At 32.5% G+C, this 22,158-nt stretch overlaps 5 protein-coding genes across 5 annotated transcripts; 1 reads left to right on the top strand and 4 right to left on the bottom strand.

Moving 5' to 3' along the window:
- Positions 1 to 1,750: 1,750 nt before the first annotated feature.
- LOC114375907 (GDSL esterase/lipase At1g28580-like) lies at positions 1,751 to 5,245 on the bottom strand. The gene is made up of 5 exons (XM_028333768.1): positions 4,902 to 5,245; positions 4,628 to 4,834; positions 2,918 to 3,066; positions 2,202 to 2,475; positions 1,751 to 2,061 (listed from the first exon to the last, which is right to left on the bottom strand). Exons 1-5 carry the CDS (start codon positions 5,176 to 5,178, stop codon positions 1,814 to 1,816), a joined length of 1,155 nt encoding a protein of 384 aa, XP_028189569.1. The 5' UTR covers positions 5,179 to 5,245; the 3' UTR covers positions 1,751 to 1,813.
- Positions 5,246 to 7,234: 1,989 nt separating this feature from the next.
- Positions 7,235 to 7,934, bottom strand: LOC114375452 (signaling peptide TAXIMIN 1-like). The gene is made up of 2 exons (XM_028333233.1): positions 7,627 to 7,934; positions 7,235 to 7,516 (listed from the first exon to the last, which is right to left on the bottom strand). The coding sequence occupies exons 1-2, from the start codon at positions 7,740 to 7,742 to the stop codon at positions 7,393 to 7,395; spliced, it is 240 nt and encodes a 79-aa protein (XP_028189034.1). The 5' UTR covers positions 7,743 to 7,934; the 3' UTR covers positions 7,235 to 7,392.
- Positions 7,935 to 9,273: 1,339 nt separating this feature from the next.
- Positions 9,274 to 11,356, bottom strand: LOC114374795 (pentatricopeptide repeat-containing protein At1g28690, mitochondrial-like). Its single transcript, XM_028332487.1, has one exon. The coding sequence runs from the start codon at positions 11,262 to 11,264 to the stop codon at positions 9,687 to 9,689; it is 1,578 nt and encodes a 525-aa protein (XP_028188288.1). The 5' UTR covers positions 11,265 to 11,356; the 3' UTR covers positions 9,274 to 9,686.
- Positions 11,357 to 12,655: 1,299 nt separating this feature from the next.
- On the bottom strand, positions 12,656 to 15,476 carry LOC114373550 (THO complex subunit 7A-like). Its single transcript, XM_028331032.1, has 2 exons — positions 14,790 to 15,476; positions 12,656 to 13,021 (listed from the first exon to the last, which is right to left on the bottom strand). The coding sequence occupies exons 1-2, from the start codon at positions 15,384 to 15,386 to the stop codon at positions 12,890 to 12,892; spliced, it is 729 nt and encodes a 242-aa protein (XP_028186833.1). The 5' UTR covers positions 15,387 to 15,476; the 3' UTR covers positions 12,656 to 12,889.
- A 766-nt stretch (positions 15,477 to 16,242) lies between these two features.
- Positions 16,243 to 21,307, top strand: LOC114374654 (GDSL esterase/lipase At5g45920-like). The gene is made up of 5 exons (XM_028332321.1): positions 16,243 to 16,582; positions 16,708 to 16,944; positions 19,947 to 20,014; positions 20,155 to 20,319; positions 20,900 to 21,307. The coding sequence occupies exons 1-5, from the start codon at positions 16,481 to 16,483 to the stop codon at positions 21,057 to 21,059; spliced, it is 732 nt and encodes a 243-aa protein (XP_028188122.1). The 5' UTR covers positions 16,243 to 16,480; the 3' UTR covers positions 21,060 to 21,307.
- The last annotated feature ends 851 nt before the right edge of the window (positions 21,308 to 22,158 follow it).

The raw sequence follows: 22,158 nt of genomic DNA on the forward strand, positions 1-22,158 counted from the left end.
CTTCAAATAGAAAACAATAAATATGAAATGGGTGATGGATGAGAATGCATCCTTTATTTTTTTTATTGATAAATATTAATTTTTAATTTTTTAATTTTTTTAATAAGATTGAATATATAATATTTTTCTCTAATTTTTTTTAATCATTCAATCAATCTTATAATTTTTTTTTTCTGAATTGATCTTATAACTCAAATATTAAGTATTATTTATTCAACAAATCTGCATTGTCCACGATAACCAAATAACAAATACAGTATTATATTACAATTGGTAGAAACTTTGGTAAACACGGCTTTTTTATATATATTTATAGTCATATCGTTCAAACACTTCAAGCGCAATTTACATCCAATATAAATTATGAGTAGGACTTAATGGTTTTTAAAATATGTTATTTACTTACTTAAAAACTTAATGTCTTAAAACTCTTATATAAAACAAACTTTCAAAACAAAAATCAAATTTTTTTAGAGTGTGTTTGGATGAAGAAATTTAAAATTTTGAGAAATTTAAAATTTTAAGAATTTTAAATACTTCAATTGAAATTCATTTATTTTTAAAATTTTGTGTTTGGATAAAAAAAATTAAAATTATGAGGATGAAAAAAAATGAATAAAAAAAGAGAAGATATTGTTGGTGTATTAGTTATACGTGTTTCTCTATGCTCATACTCGATCGATATCTTAAGAGTTCGGATGGTGTTTCTTGAAGAGGAATGTAAGAAGAAAATTTCAATTTCTCACTTTTTAGAAGGAAATTGAAATTCCAGATTTTTAATTGTTTAAAATTCTGTTTTAAAATTCTAAAATTTTAAATTCTTTATAAAAAGCATCCAAACAATGAATTCTAAATTACAGAAATTCAAATTTTCTGATAAATTATTTTCCTCAATTAAAATTCTCTATCCAAACGCACTCTAAGTGATTTAGTATAACATTTTTATCAATTTTACTTTTTAAGACGTATAATGTGACAACTCAAAAATCTTAAACTTTAATAAATAATCAACTTGAAAGGATTTTAACAACATGCTCAAAACCCAAAACCTATTTGACACTTCTTTTAAACTTAAAATTTGCCTGTCACCTTTTTAGTCACTTACTCATCATCCAAAACTTAGGTCATTCTCAATACCACTATAATCCACTCTTTTCCAAACAATGTGTGTAAGAGATAATTTATTGAAAACAACCTGAGTTATAGGAAATGTTTTGCGTTCTTTAGATCTTCAAATGTATGTTGTTGAATTTTTTTTTCATCTTGTTGATCCTTGGTTTTTCAGCCTATCTTCAACACATGGAGAATGACAGTCATGGCAATAGTTACTAGGTGGTTGTAAACTTGTAATGATGATAATCATAATATAATGAATAGCAGTAACAATGTTGATGTGAATGGTGGTGGATAAAAAGTTGGTTTTTCTTTGGAAACTTTGCAACGTTGTTTGATATGAAAGATTTGCTTAAATTTTTACAAAGATTTTGGGAAAATGGACTTTTAGGATGACTTGATTTTAGAAGCAAGACTAATGTTGGCTAAGAAGAAATTGAATGATGCCACTTTGTTTTACACGGAGTTCATGAACAACATTGAAGAACTAATAGATCATGAGAGTTTAATCTAGTATAAATTAGCATTTTTAGATAAACAAATAAATAACACTTTTGATATCATTGTCAATTTGTCATGGACAATCTTAAAGACCATGGTTGTAAAAATTGATAATTATATTCTTGAAAGATATGTATATGGACCATATTATAATGGCAACTATATTGAATTCTCAATTCATTTAAAAAGAAGAAACAATTTAGCTATTGAAATAGCCAAAGCTTACATTCCTGAAACACAGGGTACTAAATTGAGGGAGAGAATATGGTCCTTTTATTAAACCTTTGGCAATAAATCTATATGCAGCCTCAGTTAAATGAACACCATCCCATCCAATATGCTTAGAAGGATCATCACAAGCAATCACGCTTGGATTGCCACAATTTGTTAATTTATTGAAATTGTATGGTCCTCCCATTCCACAACAGATTTTAAGATCAGTAAAACCTGCACAGGAATCAAAATATAAATCTCAATGTTATAATTTGTTAAGTATTGTGGTGTTGAAGTATGAAGATGCATTGTGAAAGCATTATTGAAAACAAACTTCTGCTAAATTACAACAGAAGTTGAGAAGGTTGAATTACCAAACTTTGTGGGATCACGATATAAAGGCAATGCAGCATTGTAATAATCTGCATAAATGATATTAGCACGAGGATGAAATACTCGAAGCTTATCTAATTCACTTTGTAGTTTATGGTTGTAATATTCACCAAACTCGTTTAACCACTTCAAACACCCAAATTGGTCATACTGGGTTTTATCTATGGTTTCATAAATCGTTAAATAAATTACACTACATCCTATTGGTAAATTCCCAGGAACCATGAGCGTGCGAGCGCCTAGACCAATCAATTCCTGTAAAGAAAAAAAAAGTACAAAAGACTTTGAGTATGCTTTAAAGCTGAAATAAGAAAGATTAGTAAGAGATTATAAAACAAAAAAGAAATATATAAATCTCTAATTTAATCCTTCGCAATTACATATGTTACCACCTTTTCAGTAAAAAAAAAATGTTACCACCTTAATACTCCAAAAAATTTAATCATCAAATAAATCCTCGATTTTTTTTTGTCATTACTATAATCAAGAAAAAGATTTTTGTCACCATATTAATCCATAAAAGTAGAATATAATCATTTTATTAGCTCATCATATATATAAAATTGAGAATTAGAGCGGTGATAGTAGACACATAGTGCTTGAAATACAAATTTGTGACCATTTTTTTTAAGATTAATGTGATAACATGTAATTTTAGAATAACAAATTAAGGGTTTATTAAAAAAAAAAAACTTACATTGATAGCTGAAGCTATTGCATTGATCACATATGGCACATATGATTTAATCTCTGCTATGCTCTTTTGTTGAAAGAAAAGATAATTGAAATCGTTTCCTCCGATTTCACCCATAAGAAATAATGAGTTCTCAACAATTTCATGGCAATCTGCAAGATTAAACCAATATTCAGAATTTGATATTACCATATTTGCATCAAATTGGATTTTGTATTCGAATTTTAGGGCATGAGACTGTAACTTTGTTTTGCCTTTTCTATAAATTATTGCTTGTCTTTGTGTAGAATATCAAAAGTATATAAAATTATGAAAAATACTAATAATGTTTTATTTAAAAGTCTTTATAATTAGTAAAAATTTATTATGATTAATAAAGTACACGAGTCTTACTCTTTAATTAAATACGTCTCACACATAATTTCATAAATGTTAATAAGTTCCCCGTAAAGTTAGAAAATCAGTTAAATTAATTTGCAACTTCCTAAACTATTTAACAATTTTTAATTAGGTTCTTCAATTTTTTAAATTAGGTGTCTAAACTTTTATTATTTTTTAATTAGAGAAAATAAATATAAGTTCATAGACTCAATTGAAAAAAAAATCATTAAAAACAAATGCGGACCACTATTTTAACCTCTGTAGATTAATATTCTCACCTCTACTTACAACTTTGTAGGTTCTAAATTCATTGTTCTCAACCTGCAAAGGTGACAATACTGGCTTGTAGAGATTTGAAATTTTTTAATAAGATTCCTGATTTTTTTTTTATATATATTTTAAACAGGTCCTGAACCATATTATTTTTATATGGGTAGAGGTGGGGGAGGAGGTCCCTCAACTATGTAGAATATGAAAAAAAAATCAATTTAACAGTTAAAATGAATTATTTTTATAAAATTTCATGCAAATAAAAAATTAACTCCTATTTCATTGTACTATTTTATTTTGATGAGGAAATATTATTTAATATAAAAGTAAATGCCTATATTACTAGTTAACATACTATCAAATGCCCAAATTATGTGAAATTTAATATATATTTGATAAATTTATTAATTTTTATAATGATTTTCTTTAATATTGACTTAAATATTATGGAAAATCATCAAAATTTGTGAATTCATTTCTTATTTAATGAGTTTCATTAATAATTTTATATTCTTTAAATAATTTTAAAGACTACATTAAAAAATAATAAAGAGATGAAATATTTAAAATGTGACTAAATTATAAGATTAATCCTTAGAAAAAGATGAAATATTTTAAATGTGACTAAATTATGAGAGAGGATTAATCTCATTGATAATCAAAGGGCTTAATCATGCTAATGTCAAATTTTTTTATAAAAAAAACAGAAGTAGTTGAGAGCACGCTGAAAAATTTTAAAATCACGTGGAAGAGTTTTTTATTAGTCCGGTAATAAAATAATAAAGCGAAAAAATAAAAAGATAAAAAAAAGTCGTCTTCTCCTTGGTGCACAGCACAGTCCAAATAATTGGTAAGCATTAAGCAATTATCTTTCCAAAAGACGCTGCTGTTATGCTACGATTACGAATGGTATATTCAGAATAATGACAGGGATTCGCATTACCCGAATGTAACGTTTCATTATCAAAAGTGAGGAACACCAAAACAAATAGTAATTTGAAATAAAATAAGAAAAGTTCAGTTTCGGTAAATGTAAATGATGATGATGATGAAGAAAGTTACTTGTGGATGAATTGCAGAGAGCAGTAAGCAATTCCTTGAACCAGTTCAATTGAATTGTTAAAGAATAATTGGTTGGAATGGAAATGCCCCTGTCTTGAAAGAAACTGTAGTCTAACGCAGTGGCTCCAATAACAGCAAAATTGGCTCCCTCTTCCACATTCCATCCACCAAAATACGGTTTCACCAGTGGAAGTCCCAGTGACTCAGCTGCACACAACAGATAACGTTACAGACAATATTTATAAGTGAAATGAAAAATAAAAAGTGATGATACCGATGAAATCGATGATGAGGCGGCCATCAGAGCAGCGTCCAGAGACATGGTGAAAGAAGGTTTGACCGTAGGGAGGGAAAAAGCAGTGGTCGGTGGGTGGGTGGGAACTGAGATACAAGTTGCCAGTGTCTGCAAGTGAATCACCGAAGCTGAACATGGATCTGTATGGGCATGCCACCAACAAGCTTGCTGAAGAAGAAACTGCCACAAAAGCAACCATTGCAATCCATCGCTCTTCACAAATTGATCTCATTCTGCACTTTCTTCCCCTAAACATCCGCAAAACATCAATTTATGCTTTTATTATAGTTAACCAAAACATATGCATTCCTTATAATTTGTTGTAAATGATTTCTTATGTAGGAAGTCCACGTTCATGTTCCAAGTCCTTTATTATTTTATTTTATTATTTTAGAAAATTTTGTTATTTTCGAATCTGGTATATTTTTTATTCACATTCAACATACATGTCTTTGCAACATATTTGTAACCACTTCTACTAACAAATCACGAACTCATCTCACTGATAACTTTTATCTCACGTTATGATAATAACGACAAAGAGAATGAGGTGCTCTCCTTTTGTATCACTAAACTCACTCATCTATCTAAAAAAATGCACTATCTATCTGGAGTAAGGGTATGAAAGAATAAAATTGTCTTTCAGGTTCGTGTGTGTGTCGTTTCACATTCGATTTACAATGGTTATAGGTACGGTCATAATATTTTAATTTTCGCTGTTTGATTTGAATATGTTATTTAAATTGATGTGCATGTATAGATCAGTATAACAAAAATATCTTTATTAATTAATTAATTTTTAATTATCAACCAATTATATATAACAAAAATATCTTTATTATAGTAAAAATTTAAACAAAATTACATGACATCATCATACATTTTTTTCAATTATATATTTTTTTTGCCATAACTTTTGTTTGAAATATCTACCATTTATTTTATTAATATCTAATCTTTGTTAAGTTATTTTATATTTATCTTTAGTAGATTTTTCTTTTTAATTAGATTGTTTCTATCAAAATCGTTTAAACTCAAGACATTACTTAAAGTTTAAACCTAAGTTCAACCTGAACAACAACATATTTACTATTTATTTTTTAATTAATAAAACCAAATAATTACATATAATTATAGTAATTAAGATAATATAACAAATATATCTGATAATTAAATTAATCAATAAAATCAATGAATTTTGAATTTATATAATATGTTAATCAACTTATTAATTTTTATGTAATATTTTTTTATAATTATGATAATTTTATAATAATTTATCGTAATTATAATTATTATGGTAGATATAATATAACTTCTTATATTTGTCACAAAATTTGTGTCAGATTTATTTTCATATGTAAAAATCAAAGAAAAATATCAAAATTTACAATATTAAATAATTTAACTGAATTGACTTAGTTAAATAACTCATGTATGTATATGCCAATGAAAATTTTGCATAAACATTTCACCTTTCATTTGGCCAGACACTTCCTTAGTTCCTTTTACGTATTACTTTTTTTTCTCTCTTATTTTTCATCTTTTGATTGATCTTATTTTTGTCCCTTTAAAATTTTTATTATTAAATTAACTTCCTTGCAACGTTTATTTTTATCTATGTTTTTTTTTTTTCCATTACTTTTTATTTTTGATGCAGTGACCTCAAGGACATATCAACTTCTTACCCCCACCCCACCCACTTTGTTTATTTTTCTGTTTGCATAATGTCCTCTATTTCTGTTTTTGCATTCTTTTTTGGTTGGTCCTTCATTTTCTCTTCACTTCTCTGTTTTGACTCACTTTATTCACTTTCAAGACAAGCTCTACCTCTAAAAATAATTAGACCCAAACTAAAAGGGCTACACCTATATACAAGCACGTCTCCCAGCAACCTCAAAGAACAACACGTAATCTTGATAGGCTAAAAAAGACTATTCTACACTACTCCTAAATTTCCACCAACATATTTTACAGTGTACTCTATTTTCAAAGAAGCATGTCACCCAGTAAGTGTTATTCTTGCAACAACACAATATGACCCCTTCTCATTATAAACACACTATCCATAACAACGTTTGCATTCTCTAGACTTAACAATATTAAGTATGTACACTAGCCCAATCATTCACAAAAGTAAAAAAAAAAAACCACAACAATCACACAGACGATAACAATAGTAGACTTCAGAGTATAAAAGATATTTATGTATGATATTTATAAAATTGTAAAGGTTAATGGATGTATTATTTTCTTCTAATTTGTATAGTAATTACTTTAAAATCTCATCGATCGTGATTGTCAAAATACAATGACACAGAAGAAATATAATTTTTTTTCCCATTGGGGAAATGAAAAATTCCTTACATTCATTTGGACATAATTTAATCAAATACATGAATCAACTAAGAAGGCAATTCACAAAAGAATCCACCAAAATTCGCATCTACCACTTTAAAAATACAAATATCTAACATGGAATCTTGGAGATGAACCACTCCATAACCACTATCGGAGCCTTGATCAGCGCCAGAGCAAACTCAACTATGATGGTCACACAAAGACAACATGGGCATATGCATGTCAAAAGCAACCTGCCACGGCATGAAAATTCACACACATAACTTATGCTCAATATTTTGAATCAAAGAACCAAAATTATTAAGAGGGTACTTGAATTAGTAGAGAAAAAAGAGGGACTTACCCAACTATCCAAACAACCACACCCACAAGGGAGATGAGGAGAGACAAGAAGGCAAAAGGCAGGCCCAACAAAAACCCAAGAGGCCTGCACTCACAGTCTTCAGAGCAACAACACATGGTTTGATTTAATGGTTGCCAATTTGATCTTCTTTTCCAGATATTGCTTACTATCTCTTGAAGCTTTTAACTTAGGAAAAGCCAAATACTTACAATATAAACTAGAGAGCATTGACGGAGAATACTATAAGTATTAGTAAAATGGGTTAAGAAGAAAAAACAAAATAAAACAAGCATACAGAAACACGTAGTTAGGTGCTAGTTAGCCACCAGTACTGATCCTATTGCTAAAAAGAATAGGGTAAGGGTTGATTTTAATTACGAATACCAAAACTCCACGTTTATCACGTCTTAGTACATGATTAACCAACCTTATTATCTGCTTACGCGACTTTCTTAGCGTTATAGATAAAGTTTAATTTTAATTTTATTTTATTTTTGGGGAAATTAATTAGACGTGGCTGTTGCAAAATACAATTGTGTGACGCCAAGTCTGCGTTGCCCATGCTAAGATTGAATCATTGAATGTGATGTGTTCAACTGGGGGGGGCTATCAACTGAGGATTGAAATCAAGATACGGACACGACACGATGTCTAGAATTGGATTCAGCGAATTCTTAAAATAATTACAAGTCATCAATACTACATAAACCAGGTATAGTCATTATAAATAAAACTATCACGATGCACAATTATAATTTTTTTTTATAAATATTTTAAGATATAAATTAAAAATAGATAAATTATTTGAAAAATATACTATATACTATACTATACAATTCGTTAGTCATTTTAAAGCAGAGGTACTTTTTAGATAAAAAAACGTTCTTATTCATATGCCATACCGCCAATCAACTCTTTTTTTTAGTGACAAGGGTGGGGGTTCAAAGATTAATCTAGATAGATTTGCTATTGGTTCAAATCCTTGACTAATAACTTGGATTTGTTGAATATGTGAATGTGTGAAATGGGCAACTAATCCATTTTCGTTCAAAGATGGGGCTGGATTATTAGGATAATGGATAATAGGATCCAAACCCTACTTCTTTTAAGTTCGTGTCTCCCAAGCTTCACTGCTTAATTATCACTTTGGGACCGCATGCTTAATTTGTACTAGAGCATGTTTTTAACTGACTTCAAATTACATTTTTTATTTCTATAGCGTGGGTCATTATTGCTAGATTAAGATAGAATTTTTTTTAACAAACGAAAATTATTCTTCATGAGAAACAATTTACTCGAATCAGGTAAGACTATTGTAGGCAGAAAAATTCTCCCCCTAAATATTTAATATAATTATATATCTAAAATTCAAATTTGATACTACTAGTTAAGCTGAAGAATCCCGAGGGAATGGCTATTACATGTTTTAGTGAATACCCCGTACATTTTATCCAATATCAATGTGTTAGAAATTCTAAACCCCCTTATACTAAAAGAAATTGTCATGGCGATACGCTAAGGTTCATATCAGAAATCTCTTCCCTCTGTGTGTATCCCTCTAACTACTACTGTATGGCACAACAATTTGCCTTTTGCTTTTTAGGTAAGAACCATTATTCAAGACAAAAGAAAACTAATTCGCCCGTCTGCCATATGAATTTGATGAACAGATTAATTTCCTCTAAATTTCACTATAAAGAGTAAAACGAAGAGTTACAAATATTGATTGAAAAATTTAATGATTGAGATTGTGGTTATATGCATACACATATATAATAATTTATATAGTTTGCAGCAGCCGGACTTGACTTCAGCCTTGCTCAAAATAGTCAGTAACTGCATTTTGTGTTTTCTTCTATTTGATCAGTTGTGATTAACCTCCTTGAACCATACTTTCTGCAACTTCCTCTTAAAGCCACCATTGTATCTCCACTTCATCAAACATTGTTTCATATTTCAATAAATACTTTACATTATTGTTAGAAGCACAAGAAGCAATCTAGAGGGATCATCTCATTTAAAAAAAATGTTGTCGTGCATCTTTGCACCTTTTATAAAAACTAAAAGACACTATCAGCTCCAACCCAACTTCGGCCAGTGTCCTTGGATATTCCTCTCTCCTTCATTATTTCTCTAAGCTCAGTTACACTTTCCCATTTCCCAGCAGCTGCCAAAGTATTAGATAGTGCAACATATGCCCCCGGTCTTCCAGTAGCATTCAGCTTAAAAAGCTCATTTGCAGCTAATTTTGCCATCTCTAAATTACCATGGAGTCTGCAAGAACTAAGTAAAGCAGCCCACACATCCAAATTCGGTCTCTCAGGCATCCTCATGACAAACTCCCAAGCCTGATTCAGCATCCCTGCTCGACCTAACAGATCAACCATGCAAGCATAATGCTCCATTCCTGGCTTTACCAAGTATTCATTCTCCATGCTCTGAAAGATCTCCCAACCCTTATCTACAAGTCCAGCATGTGCACAAGCTGAAAGAGCACTAAGGAATGTCACATAATTGGGCACAATGCCATATTCTGTTTGGATCTTTCCAAATAGCTGAAGTGCTTCATCAGGAAACCCATTCTTCCCATATCCATCAATCATAGATGTCCATGAAAAAACATTCTTCTTAAGCATGCAGTCAAAAACTCTTCGAGCATCCACAACTCTTCCACATTTGGCATACATGTCTATAAGGGCACTTCCCAGTTTTATGTCGGCATAAAATGGAGTCTTCATAAGCTGACTTTGTACTTGTTGCCCAATTTCAAATGCCGCAAGCATGGAGCAAGCACCAATTACGCTGGCAAATGTAGAAACATTTGGCCTAAAGTTCAACCTTTGCATGTCAATGTAAACTTCAAGAGATCTCATGGCATATTCAGATGTCTTGCTGTAGCCTTCTATCATCGCATTAAATGCCACCACATCCTTGTCCATCGTTTTCAGAAATATACATTCAGCATCTTCAATAGACCCTTGATTCATGTAACCGGAGATGAGGGATGTTGAACATACCACATTCTTCTCCGACATCACATCAAACACAGTCCTCGCGTAAGCAACCCTCCCATTCTTAACATAAGAGTCAATCAGTGCAGTACAAAGAACTTCATCTCTCTCAATATCAGATTTAAGGATCTGGGTATGCACCATTCTACCCAGATCACCAAGCAGCGCAACATTACACCCAGAAGTAGACGCCTTTAAAATCATTGAAAAAGTAAAGCCATCAGGCTTCTCACCAGACACTAAAAGCCTATGAACTAAACCAAGAGACTCTTCAACTTGGTCTTGTTTGAGATAGCCACTAATCATATAATTATAAGCAGACAAAGTTCTGTCCCGCAAATCATCAAACACCTGGCGTGCATACCTCAAGCAATTACATTTGAGGTACAATATAAGTAGTTTGATGGAAATATTTGTGTTTGGAACAAACCCAGATTTCAGAATGCTGGAATGGATCTTTTGGCCGTGGGAAGGAGTCTCGGAATTAATGTAAAGCTGCAGAGCATTGGAAAACGAAGTAGAGGGAGGAATGAAGTCATGGTTTTGCGGAAATGGTTGATGGTGTGAGATGAGCGAAGTGCAGAAGCCACGCGACGAGAAGAAAGGTCGGAATATTGCATTTTTCATCTTCTCATTGACATCGCCGGAGCCAAGTTAAGTAAACCGGGTCACGGGTCAGAGTGTCGACGATACAATGGGAGATATAAAAAAAATGTGGAGCCATAGCATTTAATATAAAAAAATCAAATTTAGGAATATCAGTAAGCTAATTAATCTAATGATTGAAATTTTTTATATCATATTTACTTTTAACATTTTTTTTCACAAAACGAAATATTTCAAGCGAAGATTCTTTGGAGGTTTTTTAAAATTGGAGACTATTCAGGTTCGATTTGATAACAAAGGCAATAATATTTTTTTTATTAAAACTTAGTAGGCAATAGCAACTTCTATATGAAAAAGTTACCTTTATTGTAAAATTAATTTTAATGGAATAAAAATTTTAAGGTTTGGTTCGATCCACATAAAAGTAAAAGTCTAGTTTAGCTTACGAACCTGTTTAAAAGGTCGTTTAAAGACGTTTTTATCAATTATTTATTTTAAAACCTAGTGAAATACTAATTAAAAAAAACTTATAAAATTTCATATAAGTAATGTACAAATTCAAAAATAATTGATAAACAAAATCATATTGAATTCAAGTTGTTAAAACACAAAGTATATCAAAAGAAAATGAAAAAAGAGAGCATAATATTAAAAAATATATAGATTAAAGATGATTTATACTAATATAACCAAATAAAAATATTTAAATTATTTAAAAATGTTTCTACAAAGCATTCTTTTCTTTAAAAGTATTATTATTATTATTATTATTATTATTATTACTACTTAAACAAGCCACTTTGTTAAGCTTAACAAACTTTTTTTATTGTTTGGCTTTAGCATTTTTATCTAAAAAAGTTTTTAAAAAAACTTAAACTCGACCTTCATAATAAATAAGTCAAGTCCAACCAAACCTTAAATAGACCCGAGCCAAAGGCACTTAACAAACGACTCGACTCATTTTCATCCCTAATAACAACTTCCATATAAAAATATCTTTACTATAAAATTAATTTTAATGGAATAAAAATTACAACCATAATAAATGTAATGTCACTGAAGTTGTAGTATATCATGTATAATTACTTGAAAAACGTTAACAATACTCTTTCAAATAAACTCTATTGAATACATTCTTTATTGTTGATTAAAATTAATTTAAAATTACAAATTCAAAAGGAAAACTTTTTAATAAGTACAGTAAAATCCAAAAACAATTGTATTTTTTAACAAACTCCAGCCTGCACAAAGAGTATATTCCTAACATTTGTCTAATAAGCATACAAATACAAATTCAACATTTCATTAGTAGTACCTACTATAATTATACTCTTGTTTCTAAAAATCGTCATACCCCAGTTTGTATGGTTTAGATAGTGCTACACTAATACAATAAAAAAGAAAATATGAAGTGGACAAAACACAACTATATTGAAGGATTGGCTAGACAAAATTGGTAGAAAAATCCAATCGAAGTGCATTTAGTAGTTCCCTTTTTTTTTTATAGGAAAAAAGCATTAGTTTTACTAAGGTCTAAGCACTAGCATAATACTGATGTTTCATTTACATATGGTTCCTAATCACTGTAGGAAAAAAAAAACACGATAGAAATGTTACAACAGGAAGACTGATATTCAATCTAGTTACTAGTCAATTGCCATTGCTTCCGCCCCCCCATTTGTGTCCTCCATCCCATTCTTAAGCTCCTCGGTTGCCATTCTCATCTCCTCGACTAGGCTCTTCTGCTCTTCCTCTATTGTGTTCTGCAACTCATCCACCTGCAGGAAGGAGAGGAAGTGGAATAAATATTAACATCAACAGTTAAACATTGGCGACAAGGACAACAGACAATATCACTAAGAATAGTCTTATCTCAATTAACAGATATTAAACAAGATATATCACCTGTCCCAATTTTGGAAATCATGATGGTTACAGTTCATAAGATATAGGCTATGAAACACAACATACTGAAGAACAAAGTTCACGTGACATGGGAAAAAATAGACAAATAGAAAATACAAAACTTATTGAGAAATTCTTGAACCAAAGAGCCTCACTGAAACACTATAAACTCATTAAATTCAAGTGTTTCAGTTTGCACTGCCAACACAGGTAAGCATAACAGAGATATAAATCTTTCATTCTACAATTCAATAAATAAAAACAAGGCAACAGGCAATAACTGAAATGTATCAAGGATGAGAATGAGAGATTGGAACTCTTTCAAAATGCTGAATACGGGTCATTTTTGTAGAAAAACACATGGTCCCGATTTAATACCCAGGGGAATTAAAAGACATTCACACTGAAGTCCTCTTCAAATAGAAAATATTGCAGAATGATTTCATTATCCACACATGTTACATGATAAATTAAAAAATTACAATTTACAACTTGTTCGGGCCCAGACCAGCTAATGTATTTATATAATTAGACAATTGTCACCCTAATCATCAATGTAATTGTTGAATGCCCCAATCAAATAACCCTGAAGGCTGAAACACTGTTTTATAAGCTTCAACTATCCCTTTCAAATACCTTGCATCCTCTTGTTTCTCTTTGACTTTGTAAGTTTAAGACATATTTTAGTCTTCAGGCGTGTCAAAACTTAGACTTATGTTAAAATAAACTAATAATATTAGGGGACTAGCTCCTTCAAATGCAGAGGCAGTCCTCTGGTTTATTCAAATACAAATGCAGAAAACTGTAGAAAACAGTAAGGTATAACCGAAACAGAGACACAATGGTTTCCCCAGGCACCAGGGAATACTGCCACCCAAAGCCGCTCTCCTTAAATTTACTGCATAATGATTGTCTGCCCTCACTTAGACCCTCACCTCCCTCTTAGACAAATCTTCCTCAATTTTTACTTCTCCACTCCATGTTGCCAGCTGTCCGTTTCCACAAGTAACTCATTTGTCTTTCCCCAGCCATCCATTCCAAATCCAGTCACTACTGATCCAAAATTAGTGTCAGGCCAACCTTTCCCACTTAAAACCTTTTGCAAACATGTCTTAGATGTGAGCTCAAGGGCATATTATCTTACCCCACAGCTTCGTTTATTTTTCTGTTTACACGATGTCCTCTATCTATTTTACCATTCTTTTTGCTCCTTCATTTTCTCTCCATTTCTCTGTTTCTCCATCCACCCTGCTTTAATCCGGGCTATTCACTTGCCTAATGAGTTCTAATTCTAAAAATCAGACCCAAACTAAACGAGCTACACCTATACATGTCCCCCTACCACCTCAAAGAATAGTCTGTGTCTGTAATTTCTAACATACTCTGTGTCTGGTAACATACTCTTTATTTTCAGTGAGTGTAGTTTTTCACATACATTAGTGGTTTCATCCGAATATTGTTGTCATTTGAATCTTAATCAAAATAAAAGACAAATCTATAGTGTCATTAGTGTGCTCAATTTTCAGTAATCCCTTCTCATTATAATCACACCATTCATAACAACGGTTAAATTCTGTAGACCTAATTTAAAAAAATCAAGTATCTACACTATCAGAAAATTTCAGCGCAAATTGTGCATACCACATGTAACAACAGCGCAAATTGCTTCTTCCTGAGCTCCAACAACCTCGAACCAGCCGTGTTCTCGGCGTCCAAAGCGGCAATTTCGTTCTCCAACTCTGAAATAACCTTCATAGTCTCGGACCTCGGGGGCTGCATGGCAATCAACTTCCTAATAGCCTCGCACTCCTCCTTGTGCCTTCTCTCAACCTTGCTCTCCTCAAGCTGCTTCTTGAGATCCTCAATGTCATCCTGCGCCTGCAGGATCTGGCGATTCATTTCCTCCTTCAACTCGTTGAAATTCTCCTTCTCCCTAATGTTGGCCTCCACAATCGCCTTGCTCTTCAGAAGAGGAATCTCGAATGTCGTCAGCTCCTGCAGAAAGGCTCTGGCGAGCTTGTCGCATTCGTTGTAGTTGTTGTCTTCGTCCTTGTCCACTTCGGAGACGAACGAGGTGAACTTCTTCTGAAGCTTCTTCAAGGGAGGGTCGCCCCTGGTGGTGGTGGTGCGCGTGAGAAGCCTGTGCTTGATGATTACGTCATCTTCGGAGGGACCGAAGGCGTAGTTCGCCGCCACGGATTCGCCACGCGCCGAAACCTTCCTCGTCTTTCCCAGCATCTCGATCACTGCTGCAAGGCGAAAAGGGGGGAAAGTAGTGTAACGAGTAAGGAGGTCAGAATGGTGATTCCGCTTCCAATGCGGAGAAGAACGACCCTATTATTTAACTGATCGGCCCAATTGTTTCCTTGGCCCAGTGTGTATCAATTTATAGGATTGGGTTGGACTACAAAAGGTCCCAGACTTGAATGGATCATACTTTATAAACTGTTCAAAAATGTTGCTATTGGCCTCATCTAAAATTGCTTTTGGCTCCCAACCTCTAAGGAAAAATACCATTCTGCCCCCAAAACTCTTTGCTCATTCTCTCCCTTCCCAACCCTTCCATTATCCTTCCCCTCTGATTTGTGCCCCTGACCTAGTTATTTTTTTCCCTTCATTTTGTATTTAATGAAATCGTAATTTTATTGTAGATTTGTCTATATCAAAATCAAAATTCCATTATTTTTTTTGAAAAAAAATATTTGAATCATGATTTTGTTGTTTTCTTTGACACAACAAAATCATTATGAAAAAAATATAACAATAGAAATGTAATTATATGTTAAAGGGGTATCAAACAAAAATAACAATAGAATCATGATTCTATTATTATGTCTAAAAAAATAAGAAAAATATACAATAAAAGCATAATTATATTGAATATTATACAATAAGACCGGAATGTAAACAATTAGAATGGGGATCAACAGTAACTCAAAAAAAAAAAAAAAATCAGTTCTGCTGATTAAAAATTGCAAGTGCTGGAGCCCCATCTGTCCCTGTCGCTCGCCGCCCCCTGGTAGTGTCTTTGTCAGCACATGCCTTTTTAGTGCAATGCAATGAATTGGGTGCATTTAAATATTTGCAGCCTTTTTCCACCAAAACCTAAAAAGGATTGTCAGCTTTATCAAATGACCAATATTGCATCAACATCGTAGCATAGCATAGCAGCGTAAGTAAACGCAATCAAATCTGCATTCTCCATTCATTCATTTCTTCACTTGCACCCACCAAACCAAACCACACTCTAGAGTACAGTGAGCGAGTCTAGTTCAGAGCCACCCCTCCATTTCCACTAAGCCAAAAAAAAAAAAAAAAAACTCTTCTCCATCATGACAAGGCCAAAGATTTATCTCTTCGGTGATTCAATCACTGAAGAATCTTTCTCGGTTGGTGGATGGGGTGCTTCTCTCGCCCACCATTTCTCTCGCACGGTATTAATTCCTCGTATTGTAGTTTTAACCAACCACGTTAATTTCCATGTGATTTCGTTTTGTTTTTGTCGACAATTTTAAGGTAAAGTTTACGTTTTTTTGGCAAATGGGGTTGTTGGTCTCAGGCTGATGTGGTGCTAAGAGGTTACAGCGGATACAACACTCGGTGGGCGTTGAAGGTGTTGGAGAGGGTTTTCCCTGCGTCACATGGCGGTGACGGTGGAACCGGAACAGCGCCAATTGCTTTGAGTGTTTTCTTTGGGGCCAACGACGCTTGTGTTCCGGATAGGTGTTCTGCTTTTCAACACGTCCCTCTCCATGAATACAAGCAGAATCTTCACTCCATTGTTTCCTTCTTCAAGGTAAATTAGTCTCTGTTGCTTGCAGCAAGTGTTTAGATTAAAATGATTAGGCAAAAGTTGTAGTCAAGGTTTTAAATATCAGGATCGCGGAAAATCACATAAAAATATGATTAATGTGATTTCAATTACCATCACAAATAATTGAAAAATCTTGACATCACAACCATGGACCTTAGTTGTAGTTGTAGGGTGTTGAAACCCGGAAAAGGGTCGGTCACTGACACAGTGACACTGTTTTTAAGTGACGTGAAAAGGGTTTGTTTATTTTAGTTTAGAGTTTTGACTCTTGCGGAGTTGATAAGCGTGCTTTGGTTGCGTATATTGCATGTCACGAAAGGGTTAATTATTTGTCATTTGGTGGGGTCAAGTGTTATGATGATTTTCTGGTCAATATGGTTGTGGGGTTTCATGAATTGAGAAGTGAGAGGTGGTTTCAGCTAACACACGTGCGTGGCCGTGGGTATGGGAAGTGTGGTTGTTGTTTGCCACTTGACCATAAGATACGCTGTCATAAGGGACCCTGATTCTTCTTTGCTTTGTTTTTATTTTTTATTTTTCCATGGGAGTGGAGTTTGCACGAGATGTTTGTGTAAAGTTGCACCTTTTTATTGGTTTTCTTTCGGGGAAACTGGGAAGGGTTAGTTGGAGGGAGCCTACCGTTGTTTTCACGACCTAAACTCTTTTGTGTCTTCTTTCTCGTGTCTTTCTTTGGCTCCCATGCAATTATATTATTCGGTTTGGTCGACCATGAGCTGTTAGGTAGGAATGTTAGCGTGATATGGGAAGACCCACATTTAGGACTCAAAGAAAGAATTGGTGCCTCTCCTTAAGGACTAAGACATCATCTTTCCATGTTACAGGAATGTTAATTGTCTATTTTATATTATATATGAAAATTGATTAAAACTATGAACAAGAATTAGTTAGAACATACAATAATTACTCCTTCTTACAGACTAAAGGCATCATCTGCCCCCGCATTCCAGGAGGACGGGTATTGCTCCTTGCTGAGGCCCACGGGTCTAATGAATGCGTACTTGTATTATATATGTATTTTAGTTTAATGGGAAGATACATATGTATAATGAATGTATGGACTATATTCATCGGCAAAAGTTTGAAAGGATGTTGTAGAGAAAAGTAGAAGCTACTAGCTAGTTTGTTATGGAGTACAAGTAATAAGAATTTAATTCCTAATATGATAAGATGTGTAAAGTAATAAACTAAGGATGGATTGCCCTTGCATTGAAATTGAATAAGTTTATAAGGGGTATACCTTTATTTATTTATTTTTACTTTATATGCACTTTCTCTTTTGTAGGAACTAAATATAAGTTATAAATGTATCATAAAAATGTTTATAAATTCACGTAAAGTGTAAGAAGTACATAAATTTATTAAAAATAAAATATTTAAGAAAAATTAAAAGTATAAGGCATGTATCCGTAATAATTTTATTCAAGAAGAATATAAAAGAAAATTTAAATTGTTAAAAAACTCGGTCCTAATCTAATAAAATATATAATTAGTGTTTTTAGTCACACAGTTGATTTCCAGTTTGCCATAAATATATCTGAGTTCTTTTTTAGGAAAAAAAATATCTAGTTTCTTTGTCGTTTAGATGAGCCAGACATTCAACCATCTTGTGTATGGCAAATCTCAATAGCAAGTTATCTCTTTGTTCACGAGACCAACGTTGGACGTCGTGCATTTATTTTGTATGAAACGCTACTATATAACTTCTGGGTTTTACTGGATCGAGCAAATAGCTATGGAAGATCTCTGTTACAGTATTACATTTTCTGTATTTGTCTGACTCCAATGCACTTCCATTTTATCCATTATTTGCTCTTGGGATAAAAGTTTTTATAAAAAGCAAGACCCTAGCTAGCTCCATATTACACCAAAACAAAAAAAGCCTTCCCTCATTCTTTCGATATGATTGATTATATATTTACATCCAAAAATTTCAAACACTCAATTAATATTTTTTTTTCTTATCATATTACATTATCAATCAAATCAATTATTTATTTCTTTTTTTTCTCTCTCAAGTTAAGGATGTCCCAAAAACATTTTTCTTTTCAATATAATACTCCCTTTATTATTTATAAGATTTAAATTTAAAATAATATTTGTTATTTTTTATAAAATCAAATTAAAAGTATTATTTGCATTAATTATTTTTTACTAGAAGTATTCCTTTTAAAAGAAAAAGGAAAATGTATTGTCAATCTAATAGAAGAGAGAGAAGTATTAATGACAATGATAGTTTTTTACAATAAAAATTATAAATTTAAGATAAATTTATTGTTATCAAGTAAATTAACCATATTTTTTAATCTTGATTGGATGTTATATATAGAAATAGAAGGAGTATATAGCCTTTTTCTGGACCAGGTAGATTAGAATCAGCCTCTACCTTTCAACATTGGAAAAATGAAGTGTGTTTGGTTATATGGTCGAAAGTATGATCTGATTTTAGTAAAGATACATATATTTGTTACTATAAAGTAAAAAAGAAACTTTTAACAGAAAATTAGTTTTTCCTTAAAACCTTGGTTTGAGGAGAAGTAATAAAAGTAGTTTTTGTATTGGATTGAAAAATTTACATTAAGTTAAGTTTTCGATCAAGATAAAAACATTCAAACAATAAATTATTTATTTTAAAATCAATTTTGTAAAATTAATTTTACTAAAAATCTATATTACAAATGTTCTGGCAAACATGCACATGCACAGCATTGAAAGCAGTGCTTGTTACTTTATATTCCTGAGAATCAGTCAATTTCTGTGAATGTTTTTACAAAACCTGTACCTGGCAGTATGATATTCCTAAGTGCACATTCTTGGAAATCTTTCTTAAAACCTTGAAAGAAATGCCTCCTTGCAGTGGAGGATTTTTTTTTTAAAATCAAATCAAATCAATATATTTGTTTCTATTCTAACCCTCTTGTATAAATGATAAAATTAAATATTGCAAGTTTTCCTTTGAAATGCAGAAGCGATGGCCCACAACTCTTGTTCTCCTCATAACTCCTCCTCCAATAGATGAGGATGCACGTTGTAGGTACTGTTTTATTGGCCCTTTGTGCCTCATGTTGTCACTGCTTTTATTAGATTTTCTCCGCTTATATGATTTAAATAGAGATACAATACAATAGAGGTTAAACTCGATCGATTGGGTAAATTTCTATAAATCTTTTGCAGATATCCGTATGTAGAAAATCCACAGGGTCTTCCTGAAAGGACAAATGAAGCTGCCGGTGAGTATGCTAGAGCATGCATTGGTGTGGCTGGGGAATGTGGAATCCCTGTGGTTGATCTCTGGACCAAAATGCAACAGTACCCTGATTGGAATAAAGATTATCTATGGTCTCACAAAACTTTTAGCTTTATATATTTTCAAGCTTGCATCATATATACTTTTGCATCTTTTTATATACTCTTGCACCTATATTGACAATAGTTACCACTTAAATTTAAAATGCTGACAAACATGATGGCTTTGTCCTGTAATATAACTGAATGTGTTTCGAATTGTTGTTACATCGTACCACAATTTTACGAGAGTATCGAGGTTTTCATTGCTGAATTGGTTTTTCAACTTTACATCTACTGTGTTCCTGCTATGTGTATGCTTCAGTTATGCCATAATTGCCAATTTGGTAGAGTTTGCATGGAAGAATATCATTCTTTGATGGGTATGGTTTGATAAAAAATTTAAAGACCACTGAACTAAAAATTTAGTTACTTTATGATGGTACAAACAATGTGATTTGGTTTTTCCTAGAATTTAGTTGTATAATATGGATAATTAATTAGTGCCTGCACTCATTTCTCTATATGCAATTGCCTTTAATTTCTTGCTTTATACAATTATGAATCGAAGAGTGTGTTGTGATTATATATTTGGTTTTGATATGAATTTATGATTTTGGTTACTTAAATCCAGTGATGGTTTGCATCTCACGCAAAGCGGCAATCAAGTTGTTTTTGAGGAAGTAATTACAAAGCTGAGAGAAGAAGGCTTGAATCTAGAATCTATACCAGTTGATCTCCCACTTATTGCTGATATTGACCCTAATGACCCACTGAAGTCATTTCTGCAGTAATAGAATGACAAATTACAAAAGGGGTACGTGCCTCTTCTTGGGGTTGTTGTGCTTTTGTCGTTATGGAAAGATATGTTAATACAGTATATTACCCCATAGTATTTGGATCGTCCTTTTGTTGTAGCTATTCTCTGAGGAAAACAATATGTTGGGTAATGTCTATTATTGGCCTGTCAAATGTTATTTCTGTAACAGTGTGTTTGGACGGGAAACTAATTATCTAGAGGATTTAAAATTCTCTCCCTAAATAATCTGTTTGAATGCTCCATTAGAAGAAATTTAAAATTTTGGCATTTTAAAATGGAATTTGTTTTTAACTATAAATTGGGAATTTTAATTTCTTTCAAAGATGAAGGAATTCTAAAATTCCTAGTGGCTTTCAGAGAGGCGGAAGCTTGTTCGCTCTCGGAGTCGGAGGAGTCGCGTTGTTTGCACTCACTCTCACATGCTCAAAATGTCACATTGTCCACTTGCTCTCATAGATCCTAGCTCTTGGCCTCTCCTCCATTACCACGGTAGATCTATTCGATAGTGTTGACTTCTCAGATCTAATCAACATCGTCGTGGTTGCTGTAGCAATGCAGTCTTCGTTGTCGATCAAGCAATGACAGTGAGTTCTCATATCTATTTGATGCTGCCGTGGGATACTGTCTCTACGGCAACACAGTTGTTCAGTAATGTCTCTATAGAAATGCGGTCGTCATTGTCATCGATTGTTACTGTTGCTTGTTACGTGGAGGTTTGGCAAGGCTAAGACGTGGAGGGTGTGAGAGTGATCTGGTTTGTAGGTTTCTCAAGTCCAATGACGGGGCAGTGGAGTGGACTGGTGGTGAAGAGGACACTCCAAGGGATAGAGGGATAATTTGGGAAAAATAAAGATAACAAAGAATTCTTTATTCAAACAAGAAATTTTGACAATTGAAAGTAATTGAAATTTCTAAAATTTAAAATTTTCTAGAATTCCTAAATCTCTGATCCAAACACACTCTAAAGGAATTTTTAATTTTCTTCTTTCTTGAATGTGAATGAACCAATATGAAAGTTTGTACGTAGAATGCTAGATATATACATTCTATGGCCTCAGAATTCACATGAATTA

Source organism: Glycine soja, chromosome 11 (genome assembly GCF_004193775.1).
Source record: "Glycine soja cultivar W05 chromosome 11, ASM419377v2, whole genome shotgun sequence".
NCBI classification, from domain to species: Eukaryota; Viridiplantae; Streptophyta; class Magnoliopsida; order Fabales; family Fabaceae; genus Glycine; species Glycine soja.

Bases quoted from the DNA above. Each gene is read 5' to 3' on its own strand.
- LOC114375907 (XM_028333768.1), bottom strand. From the start codon at position 5,178: ATGTTTAGGGGAAGAAAGTGCAGAATGAGATCAATTTGTGAAGAGCGA. The intron at 3,067-4,627 runs GTAACTTTCTTC...TTAATCTTGCAG, and splicing joins TCTCTGCAATTCATCCACAA to ATTGCCATGAAATTGTTGAG. The intron at 2,476-2,917 runs GTAAGTTTTTTT...TTTTCTTTACAG, and splicing joins CAATAGCTTCAGCTATCAAT to GAATTGATTGGTCTAGGCGC.
- LOC114374795 (XM_028332487.1), bottom strand. From the start codon at position 11,264: ATGAAAAATGCAATATTCCGACCTTTCTTCTCGTCGCGTGGCTTCTGC.
- LOC114375452 (XM_028333233.1), bottom strand. From the start codon at position 7,742: ATGTGTTGTTGCTCTGAAGACTGTGAGTGCAGGCCTCTTGGGTTTTTG. The intron at 7,517-7,626 runs GTAAGTCCCTCT...ATGCCGTGGCAG, and splicing joins GTGGTTGTTTGGATAGTTGG to GTTGCTTTTGACATGCATAT.
- LOC114373550 (XM_028331032.1), bottom strand. From the start codon at position 15,386: ATGCTGGGAAAGACGAGGAAGGTTTCGGCGCGTGGCGAATCCGTGGCG. The intron at 13,022-14,789 runs GTATGCACAATT...TCCTTCCTGCAG, and splicing joins TTGCGCTGTTGTTACATGTG to GTGGATGAGTTGCAGAACAC.
- LOC114374654 (XM_028332321.1), top strand. From the start codon at position 16,481: ATGACAAGGCCAAAGATTTATCTCTTCGGTGATTCAATCACTGAAGAA. The intron at 16,583-16,707 runs GTATTAATTCCT...TGTTGGTCTCAG, and splicing joins CCCACCATTTCTCTCGCACG to GCTGATGTGGTGCTAAGAGG. The intron at 20,320-20,899 runs GTCTCACAAAAC...ACTTAAATCCAG, and splicing joins TGGAATAAAGATTATCTATG to TGATGGTTTGCATCTCACGC.